The sequence below is a fragment of the Maylandia zebra genome, linkage group LG10 (assembly GCF_041146795.1).
Source record: "Maylandia zebra isolate NMK-2024a linkage group LG10, Mzebra_GT3a, whole genome shotgun sequence".
In the NCBI taxonomy this organism is placed as follows: domain Eukaryota; kingdom Metazoa; phylum Chordata; class Actinopteri; order Cichliformes; family Cichlidae; genus Maylandia; species Maylandia zebra.
Window position 1 is genome coordinate 19,507,935 of NC_135176.1, and position 11,688 is coordinate 19,519,622.

Consider the following 11,688-nt stretch of genomic DNA (forward strand, 5'->3'; position numbering starts at 1 on the left):
GCCCCAAATCCTAAAATATCTCATTTATAATCCTGCAAAACGGATAAAAAGCAGCCGATACTTAATGTTTTTCTGTTTGTGCACACCCCCTCAAATATACTGATATGGCTAAATGATTTTAAAGTCACTGAATGTTACACGATCACCTAGAGGGATGGTCTTTCAAATAGTTCTGCAATTAAAATAATAATAAAAAAACAACAACAAAGTTTATGCAACTTCTTCTTCCCATCAGTATAACTACTGCCAGAATATCGAGACAAGTTAAACTGGAGGTGAAAGGTTGCAAACTGTGTGTGCAGTGAGGTTAAACACTGCTGTACAAACAGGGCACACATGAAAGGTTAGACTACAGACATACTGACTCACCTTTCACCCATACTAACAACCCGCTTTTCACTGTATATTACCTCTAAAGCAAGAAACGTGTATCTAATATGTGCTGTTTGTGTTTCCTCAAACGCAGCTAGGCTCTGCCTAACAACCATCATCATCTTAAAGATGGCCTGAAATCCCTCTGCGCTCTGCTCCCTGGAGAGCAGCCCATGAACTTGCAGTCATCTTGTTTTGAATAAATTCCCTCATCTCACGCCCTAATTTAGCTCCTTCCACTGACTTTCCGCTGCGTATTTCATTGGACTCAAAATCTTAAAGCTTACACTGCAATAAAGTAACCCCCTACATAGACAGCAGCTCCAGCCTGACATCTATTTCTGCTAAAAAAAAAAAGTACAAAAGTCCTCATTTGTCTACTTTTGCAGACCGAAAACTTCCCTCTTGGGGCTATACAGTCGTCCCTTCACCCAAGTACCATCAGCCTCCTGCCTCGATGTGCAACGTTAGATCTTCTAACAAAAAAAAGTTGCCATTTTATCCTTTCATGTTATGTAGTTCCCACAAGATTTGCTGTGATGTGATGCAAGTCCAGGTGTGCTGTGGGACTTTGTGACAGCCTTACATTATTACTGCAATATACACGAAAAGTTAAGAGTGAAATGTTGAGTTGTTGTACCAGTAGTTTTTAGTTTAAAGCATAAAAATAAGTTAATTCAGTTGCTGAATGAAGGAAATTAGAAGAAGACACACCAAAGGCCCTGACTGAGAGGAGGAGAGTAATACGAGTGATGTTCTTGTGTAACTAACAAACAGTGCAAATTGGCCACTGCAAATTAGAAAAAACTAACTGTCAGTGAACAGTCTGGAGACAGCAACCCGTGTTACTTCAGCTGAACTGGAAAAGGAAAAACCCTGAGCCCAAGAACGCCATCTGTCAGAGAAAGTGCCAGGTGTTAACACTAGGGCTGCCACGATTAGTCGACTAGTCACGGTTACGTCGACTATCAAAATCGACGACGACTGATTTAATAGTCGACGCGTCATTTGAAGCTTTGTAAGATCACAAAAGACGCAGGAATAAGTAGTAGGATTTAAGAGTGTAATAACAGACTGAAACAGAAGATGGCAGCACTGCATGTACAAGGATGCCAGCTGCCGTTAAACCCCGAAGAAGAAGAAGCAGCTCTGTCCCAGAATTCATAGCGCAGCCCAGCTCAGTTTCCAACAATGGCGGCAGCTAGTTAAACGTTTAACATATTTTCAGGCGAGAATGTAGCTGTGTAAACTTCAAATATCTGCTCAGTTTATCAAGACACCACATACTTTCAAAAGCGCTCCGACGTTTTCTGAGACGTCGGAGCGTCTCAGAAAACGGCTAGCCGGGGGCATGGCTCACTAGAGCCCGTGAGAACACCGGACTCCCGGCGTCACCGCCGGCTTTCGCTACTCAGGTTAAACATGTTATATAAGTCACTTAGATAACTTAAAAATGTTATTGTTTGGCTTTTTTTTTTTTTTTTTTTTTTTTGTTCCTGAGTAAATCTGTTTGGCTGAGATTAAAGTTATAGTTTTTACACAGCTGAATAAACGTCAAGCAGACAGCTGGTTATCAGAAGTGTGAGATGCTGGAGAATATACTCCGGTGTCCTGTTATATTTTAGATAGCAAGGAGTTTATTAAACTTCACCGAAACAATCTGCAAATTTCATTACAATTTAATAAACTATCATCTTGTCTTTATTTTTAGTTAGCACATACCTTAAACACTTAAAGCTGTAAGCTAATGATAGTTATATAAGAGCAGATGCATGCTGGTGCAATAAGCTGTACTTTTACGTTCAATGGATGATGATCTGATTAGTCGACTAATCGCAAAAATAATCAGTGTCTAGTCGACTATCAAAATAACCGTTTGTGGCAGCCCTAGTTAACACTGTGCCAAACCAGGCTAAAAAAAGACTTGTAGCTCTTTTCCATTAGTACCTACTTGGGTCAGCTTGGCACAGCTCGACTCGGTTTTTAGGCTTGTGTCCTTTAGCTGGTACCAGGTATTTTTTAGTCCCTACTCGGTTGAGGATCCAAGCAATCTGAGGTAATCCGAAAATATGACATTAACAGACTGCACGTCACTGACTGGCTAGACAGTGGCATCACTCGATGAGTGACAAGAGCGTCTCCTTCACAAAAAGGAGATGCTCAAAACCCCCATTTTTTTAAAACCTCGGAGCGACAGAAATGGCTACAGAAAAAAACAACACCATGGCCACTGGGTTTGACAAAAAGCCACATACTGAGCAGCAGTTATATCATCGCCTCGACGTCCTCCTTTGTTGTGGCGTTCCTGTGGCATACAAATGACATCACGGGACTTTCGGCCATGTTGCTATAACGACCCCACGCACATTAGGTGGTACTCAGTTGTAATGGAAACCGATTGAAACAGAGTCGAGTCGAGTCAAGCTGTGTTGAGGCAAGCTGAGAAGGTACTAGTGGCTAATGGAGGAAAGCATGTTTCTGAGAGAAACTTGGCCTACAGTAGAAGAGTGCTTGAGCTGAACCAAAGTGTCTGCAAAGGTGATTGAGGCAAGAAATATGTTAATAAAGTTGTAACACTGTTACATAAAAAACTGCAGGCATCAATCGAGGTCCAGTTGCCACAAATGAGCTTTAGATGAAGTCCCTTCATCTAACAAGACAATCTAAAGGAGACATCCATGGATAAAGGTGTGCCTTGAACTTTTAGTTTCCCCTCTGATGTGACTTGGAACAAAAACTTTGAAAACCACCAATTTAGTTCAGCCCGTTTCTTTTCTATCCCTACATGACTACAGGGCAGTGTTGGAACAACTGGTTACCACTGTATAGACCAAGGTCTTGGAAACAAAGAAGCCTCCAAGTATTACATTATACTGACTGATTCACAAGCATGTAGCAGACACTGTATCACCGTCACAAGAGACTAACCACACCAATAACACTGGACCTATGACCTATGAGGTCCCCAGAGCTCAACCAGTTAATTGAAGTCCTGACAAAGTAACATGAAGAGCTTGCTGGGGAAAGCTGAAACTGTCCTTACCTGTATGTAACGCAAAGCGCTGCGGAGAACACTGAGGTTGGACGTTTTCTTCTCATCAATGTTCGGAACATTTTTCTTCAGTGTCTCAAAACACTCCTTCAGGTGCGCTCGCCTGAAGAGGCAGAAATGTAAGAGTCGAACTTCATATGGTAGTCTTTGCTCAACTGTGAATATTCACCATTTTTAAGACGGTCGATTCTTTGCGTGGGATTTTTACCAACAAATTTCAAACCTCCAATTTTGCATTTTTGATGAAGGATTTCATGGATTTATATTAGTTCAGGAACTGCCGTGACCTTTGCCCTCGTTAAATGCTTTCATGAAAAACACCCAGAAAATGTGTGTATGTGGAAGGCAAGTTTTCCTCAATTTCTTTCAACATGAGAGGGGTTACCATCATTTTGACTAACCTGTTCTTCTCCAGTTTATTGTGCACCTCTCTGGTCCCCGCCCTGGAAAGGCAAAATAAATAATCAACCATAAGCCGATCACTCTTTATACCTTATTTAACACACACACACAGACAGACACACAAACAAACTCACCCTCCTGGTCTCCTCTTCCCTTCCATTCCCTTCATTTCCTCCATGGTCATCCCGTTAGGCTGTGGCTGAGGTGTGAGTGGGGCCTGATGAGGAACCAGTGCGTGTTGGGAGCCATTAGTGCTGATGGGGGCCGGGTACTTGATCTGAACCTGAAGCTGTGATGCTCCAGGCTTTACATCTATCAGCTGCTCACTGGGTTCCACTTTGATCTGAGGGGAGCACAACAGTTGACGAGTCGCTGGCTGAGGTGGAGGGGAGGAAGAGTTCTTGACTGGCGGGGAGCTGTTGAGCGTCGCTGCTGCAGCAGCAATTGGCGTTTTGAGCGGAAGGGGCGGGACTGAAGTTGTCGCGGTGACAACCGGCACCATTGGGATGACTGCAATGGGGAGTTGACGAGTAGGTAGAGACGGGGGCGGTGGGACAGGAAGGTGATGCGGCTGTTGACGGTGAGTTTCATCACCCCAGGTGACATGATTGGCTCCTACTGGCTGAGATGGTGAAGCCACAAGTTCCACATGCTTTGACTCCGCCTCCCTTCTGATGAGCTCCTTGTCTTCAAGTTGCTCTTCTTCTAAAGGAGGAAAAGAAGTAAGTTAAAGTTAAATAAGGATTAACATCAAACAAGTAAGAAGAACAAGGATGAATGACTATCACTATTGGCTGATAACAGTCTTGTTGACTGTCGTCTACAATTACTGATGTCAGCAACTGAAATGCATCTGTTCTCTGTTCAAAGACAGTGTGATAAAGAGCTGAAAAGACCTTTAGTTACTTGATATAATAAAGATTCTCTGGCACAAAAGAAGAGCAAATAACTATAAAAATAAAACAATCAAACAGAATAAAATGCAGCCATCAGTGCCGACTATGAGCCAAGCTTTTATAACATCAGCCCAGGATTTCAGAATCAGCGTGACAACAGTAGTATGCAAGGAGACAAGCAGGAATGTGATGTATATGATAATCTGGCAAGACTGGCCTTTCAGTAGTTAAAACTAGTTTTCACACAGTATTTCTGCACCTTTTACTCATTAACAGGCTGCGTCATTGTCCAAACGTAGCACACAACACAAAATAGTCCACATCAGATTGGTTCTCAATACTGGAAATACTTCGTTTGGTTTAGGCGAGGGTGCTGTCTGAATAGAGCATGCAGGAGGCAGGACACACTACGCCCACTCACTCACTGTGGATTGCAACACAATCAGACGTCACACTGACTGTGTAGCAAGGATCTGGCAGGACAAAATCTGTTTAATGTTCACCTATGTCAGACATTTATCATATCTGAAACGCGCTAGGACACCACATCTGCAGTGGTCTCCTAGCGCATAATGCACCTCTGTGGGGTGGGAGGGGTATGCTCCTTATCACTACTGGTTCACATACAATTAAGATGTTGAGTCTGGGGTGTCGGACAGAAAAGGAGGTATTGCATTTTCCTCTCATTTCTGGCCATTTGAAAAAAGAAATGTATTGAATGCCTGAGTAAATTAACCCCCTGCTACATTTTTATCACAGCCCTGGTGAGTTTCCTTTGATGAAAAGCCAATTTTATTCCCAAAATCTGGAAAAAAGTGATCTGTGCTAAATGCAGAAAGCACTCTTCATAAATTCTGATTTCATTAATCACTTGTAATTTATCAACCAACATATGACCTATGTTCCCTACAGGTCCTCTTAGCAGCTTCACTGCTACGCTACCGAATCTGTCATGATGGATTTCACTTTGTCTGTATCATGCACACCAACACTTCCTGCACACAAACACGTACAAAGAATGATGTCATCAGAGAATGAGACAGTGAGGAGGGGCAAATAACCACATTAACTGTCTCTGAATCGGTTGCCTCACTGGAGAGAACACCCCTCAGTCTGCCCCGTGATTGGACCGGTCCAGCACTGAGAGAGCCTCTCACCCTGGGCTGCGTCAGGGCGTCTGACCAAGAGTTGAGGACTGTTGTGAAGGAGCCATTCGGCTGGGATAACTAGAGCTGGCAGCATGACAACATACAAATGAAGCACTGTTGTGCTGCAAACAAAGGCAAAGACATCATTATGCAGAGGCAAAGAAACACACACACATACACACAGTGAGTGATGATATGAGTGAGTAGTTACTGCACACTGTAGCAGGCAGACTAGAAAGTAATGTGGAAAGCCCTCAGTCACCATGGAAACAGCAGCATTAGAAGATCCCAGGGATTCCTCAAACCTGCACAACGCCAACACACATCCCAGCCACCTCCAACAAAACAGATACAGCACATGCCAAGATGCCTAGCTGTGCGTTAAGTAACACTTTCGTTTCCTCTCTGCGTGAGAATAAAAACTCCCGATGACGCAACCCGGGCAAAACGCCTGCGTAGTCAATGATACGATCACGACCACAGACATATTTCTAATCACTTCTGGAAGAATATATTCCTTTGAACAATAGGATTTGATAACAACAATGTTGCGAGAGCTCCCACAGAGTTATAATCAAGTTATCTATATACTGAGAAATCATCCTCCGACTCCTTCTGAACAGCACAGGCTGTCCTTCCTTTGATGCAAAAATCACTAAATCAACTGTTGATTAGTCAATGTTAAAAAATTAAACTCTAACAAATTTGTAATATTTTGAACGTAAAAATATTAAAGCATATTGCATAGTGGTGTCACATGTGAACACAGAAAAATTTGTATTTAAATGTTTGTTTATTTGCATCTTTAGTCACTTTACTCATTATATATATTAATAGCTCATTTATTTTGTGCATCTTATTGAGCTTTATTTCAGCTAATTTGTTAGAATTCTGGATAAAATAACAGGGATCTCCTAACTTATGGATTTAATAAAGTACCTACTACATATCGCTTTTAATCCAGTGTAAGCTTATTTAGGCTCCAGCCCCTCAACATATCACATAGAAATGAACATGCATAGTCGCAGTTTGAACATTTTCAAGTTTTTAGACAGCTTCTGAAACAAAAAAGCCAAATTTTGCATTAAAAAATTACATATCAATAATATAATAATTAAAACTAAAAACTAAAGTAACAAAATGTTTTTCAGTACAGTATACTCTATATAACATAGAGATGGTGTTTATCATCATGATTGCTTTCACATAGCTGCTATGTGATGACAAAGACTGAAAGTGAAAGAGAGGCTTTTTTTCTAAGTTCACATTGTAAAATCACACTGTAACTCGGAAAATGGAAATCCCTCTGTTACAGGCATAATAATACTAATGCAAAACAGTTTAAAAAGCACTTAATTACATTATTCGTTGTTATTGTTATTATTATATTAATAATAACAACAGTATTATTATTATGTAAATTATTATAATTTACGTCGCACGCAAACGTAAATTACATAACTTCTGCATTGAGGCTGGGCCGAGGAGAAGGGCGGTGAGCTGCCCTACTTACCCCCTTTTTCTCTCTTTGACCCGCCACTGTCAGCAGACTGAATGGGAAGGGCGGGGACGAGGAGGGTGTGTGTGCATGCGCGTAAGTTTGTATATTGGGGGGGGGGATAGGAGGGGGTGTGCACGTGGTAGCTGTGGGCGGGCCCTAGCACGCGGTAGGGTGAAGCACGCCGAGAGGGGGAAGGGGAGCGGGGGGCTGGTTTGCCTGACACGTCATCTGACGGGAGAAACACAAAAAGGCAGCCTCCCCCACCCTCTACACCCCCAACCCCCTTCATCCAGTTCAGTGAGTGATCTTTACGTCGATTGACAACTAATCGGAGGTGCACGAGCCAATATGCATAAGTTCGAGCACTGATATACAAATGAGGGCCGGGGTTAGCGCGCGAGGGCCCGCCCAAGTGAGTGTCATAAGATAGCTGAGCAATGTCAGGGTATTATGTAAAGAGCAGCCTCAGCTCGCCACCGCCCTGCCGGCGCTCGACGGACAAAAACTGGGGCAAACTGATCCAGGGGAAATTTTTCATTGGAAAAATATGAAAAAATAAAATTATAATAAACCGTTTCACTGCCGATTTTACAGATTTCCAAAAGCGCACGGGGGTATTACACAGTTACAGCGCGTGTATGAGCTGAACACACACATTAAGGACTTATATGACAATCACACAATTTATAAATGGACCATGGTTAGTCACACAAAGTCTCCTGTTCCTGCCTCTCACCCACACACACGCGCTCGCGTACGGTGAGTCACTGGAGTGGTGAAACTATGACTGACACACACACTCCCGAGAGCGCGCAAAGTTGTTCGAAAAAACAACTTTAGTCGTTTCCGCATTAATGCGGGGGAGGCTGTGCAATAAGTAAGCACCTGGGGTTTGGTGGTAGTTTTCTGTGAATCCTTCTTATTTATTTTATTTTTATGTTTTTGACAGGAACCCAAACAAACGCCTCATAGGCGGATCGATTACAAATGCAACCCGCTGGTAGTAACGGGTGTCGGTTCCTCAAAAGGGAGTATGGTATTAAACACACACACTGTACACTGCCCTGCACGTTGAGCACGAACCCCCTGGTCTGCTGTTCAACTCACCACGTGTGGTCTGTTGTTGCTGCTGGGCTTGCCATTCCAGATACCTGGCCGCCTCCAGAAGCGTATCGATGCTCATTGCGCGTAAAACCTCACGGCAGGAGACCCGGTAGCCCGGGACGGAAGGAGGAAAAAGACCGAGGGAGGGGGGAGGGAGGTAAGTAGCGTCCCAGTAGTAAGCGTCGTATGCACGGTTCACACCAGCCCTCCCAAACCTTTCGTCCCTTGGGTTTCTCCTGAAAGCACACGGGCGATTTTTAATCCGGCCGAACGGAAAGTAGATCCTCGCATACGTAAAAAAATAGGATGGCAACAAGATGGCGATGCGAGCACGGGAATACACACAACAAGGCGAGTCGTGTTCTCGTTAGGACCCGCCCCTCCCGGATTACTGCCCCGCCCTGTTACTATGGCCACCCACAAAATCCGGCGACCGAAGCACTCCCCATTCCTCCGCTCTCTAATTTACCAGCTTGTTAGCACCTTCCATTGTTCATTTATTAACATTCCTAATGGCATGAAGTTGAATTACAAGCTCCGCGAACAAAGGGTCTCCTCGTGTAGTGGCGTTATCCCCGCGGGATTCGAGAAAGGAAACCCCCGTAGCCGTAAACGTCCCTCCATGTTTTTCTTTCCGCCGCTGGCCCGCAGCGCATGAAGCCCGATCAGGCGCCAGCCAGCCAATCAGCACTCAGAACAACAAGGCATGGTGCTGGTCCACATGGGCACCCGCCCGGCCCGAGCGCAGCTCATTTGCATGGCGAGAGCGTGACTGGCCACCCTTTCGTCTCCGGATCAGAGCTGTCAGTCAAATCACCAGGGGGCGGGACTTATCCGAGGAGAAGCAGCTGACCACAATGTACTGTGATGTACAAAATGTTACTTAATTATTATTTTTTAAAAAAACATACAAGTAGTTGCAATTATTTTCCCATAAAACCTATTTTACAGTAAATTATATTTCCTTTCTGCCATTTACCTCACTTTTTTTTAAAGTCTCATCCACGCTGTTTCTGTGCCACACACTGGAATAAAGAAAGGGGATGTTCCCTCTCTGTAGCTACATGCTCCTGCCCTTTGGTATAATAGATTTATGGCCATGTCTTTTGTTCTATAATGTATCCTTTAAGGTTCATGCAGTGTGTTTCTCTCAGGGGACCGATTAATAGAGTTATAGTGCTTGAAATATATTACAGTTACAGCGATATTTATGAATGTATGCTGTGTATGGATGCACATATGTAGAGTATGTGGCTGCATGGTAACAATCATTGATTGGACACTGCTCAGTCATATATATTCTCCACCGCACCGAGGTCTGAGAGTGTCAGCCAATCTGAAGAGCAGCTCAGAAATACATTTAGAGCTCCCATTGCCACGCAATGTGCCCTTCCTGTACATACAAACCTACTGACACCATTACGATCCACACGGTTAAGAGTCAGGTTTGTGTGGGAAAACCACAATAACAACTAGCCAGCGTAAAGTGACTGTGTGTGTGTGTGTGTGTGTGTGTGCGGGAGTCATTTAGCAACAGGCTGAGACACTATGACAGCATGCATGGACGGGAGAAAATGAATCAGGCAGAAAAAAAGGAGGGGGCTGGGGGCGAGAGTGAGACAAGAGGCCTCAGCACATGAGCTGCATGGTGAAAAAAAACTATAGGAGTGTTTGCATATAGAGGGGTGGGAGGAAAGGAGGAGGAAGAAGAGGAGGGGTGACTTGAAGCGATGGTGGGGAAGGCGGGAGGGATGCGAGGAAGGCACAGGCTGACCCAGTTAGAAGTGTTGCATCATTCCTGGATCTACAGACTGGAGACCAAAAGGAAGCAACATAGGGGAAGAAAAATTACTCATATGATAGAAATTTAAACTTCTATCTGGCAAGCATCTTAGAAAATTACATTGTGTCGTCAGTTAATGCTGATCACCTGAAGCGTTAAGTTTAATCTGAAACTTTATTTATAGCTTTTTGTTGTTGTTGTCGTTGTGAAGACAAAAACAACCTTTAAAAGTTATTCTATTTCCGTTTTCCATTACATTTATGTGTCCCCTGCTTACTTGCTGCTGCAAAGTGCTGGGAGGCAGCAGTTTTCGCCTCCTCATGTATGCTACCACCAGAGGGCGCCACATCCTGTAACATATCCATTTCTGAAGCTTTCCCGAACGCTCTCACCGGGCATTGCAGGGATTATAACACCGGTCACGTAAACTAAAAGGGGATTCATCTAAGCTACACTGAGCTGACACAGAAACCTATAAATTACACGAGTGCGGAGATCTTCAAATGCAGACAAATGCAGTTTACTTCTCCGTGGTTGAATCAATACTGCAGCATCTGACGTGTCTGTGTTGTACACTGACCTTGAAACCTCTCCGCACTTTCTTATCATGCCAGCTTATTTAAATCGATGCTGACTCTCAGCTCCCTGCAGCTCACTGTCTCTCTCTGTGCCATGAATCCATATCAACAGTCTCGTTACAGAACTATGTAGAAATGGGTGACCTAGAAGCAATATAAATGAGAAAGTGAGCCTTCTCCCCCGTCTCCCTTCTTCTAACCATCTCATGAAGTATTCAGCTTGCACGAGGGAGAAAGCGGGCAAAAGCCATATATGAGAGAGAGGTGGTGGGGCGGATGTAGGCCAGTGTTTCTACTCCAGTGCCTCTTTTGAGAAACGCCAGTTTCAGACTGAGACAGGTTTCATTATTCTTTCATTAAATCCCACGAATCCCCATTTTGGCATTTGCACCTACCCTTTGCAGTCCTCTATAGCTAGCAGTATTTGAGTACCCTCACAGGTCTGCAGGACAGAGCAAGGTGTGGTGGTTTGCTCTTGCCATCCAGGCAACTGTTGCTAGGATACCAGGAGGCGCAGAGGAAGAGTAATTGCTGTGTGGGTGAGTGAGCAGGTGTGTGTGAGAGAGCACAGAAGTAGGCTGAGGTGCCGTACATAATTGATTTAAAAAAAAGGCCCTGAACTCTTCAGTGTAAAGAACTGGACTTTAAACTACTTTACACACACACAGCACCCAAACATCTCGTTTTTAAATCACATTTTGTGTCTCTCATCTTATCTTTCATTAAAGAAAATACTCGAGATTGATCCATTCCTTCTATTTGCATCAGCAACAGTGACTATATGACCTCCTCACTGGATGGAAGTCGCCCTGAAGAGGCTGCACTGTAGCGTCAGACTAACATCAGTGCTCC

The 11,688-nt window shown here is 43.8% G+C and overlaps 1 protein-coding gene across 2 annotated transcripts in view; it reads right to left on the minus strand.

Moving 5' to 3' along the window:
- Positions 1 to 11,301, minus strand: part of mntb (MAX network transcriptional repressor b) — a 22,488-nt gene extending 11,187 nt beyond the window's left edge. Inside the window, exons 1-5 of one of the 2 annotated variants that reach the window (XM_076889281.1) lie at positions 11,232 to 11,301; positions 10,839 to 10,980; positions 3,961 to 4,531; positions 3,826 to 3,867; positions 3,416 to 3,527 (exon numbers count right to left, since the gene is read on the minus strand). In XM_076889281.1, the coding sequence (XP_076745396.1) occupies positions 3,416 to 3,527; positions 3,826 to 3,867; positions 3,961 to 4,328 (522 nt within the window). In that variant the 5' untranslated portion in view covers positions 4,329 to 4,531; positions 10,839 to 10,980; positions 11,232 to 11,301. Of the gene's footprint in view, positions 1 to 3,415; positions 3,528 to 3,825; positions 3,868 to 3,960; positions 4,532 to 8,478; positions 9,243 to 10,838; positions 10,981 to 11,231 lie in introns of those variants that run through there. The other variant, XM_004550218.6, reaches the window with a different exon arrangement.
- Positions 11,302 to 11,688: the final 387 nt, after the last annotated feature.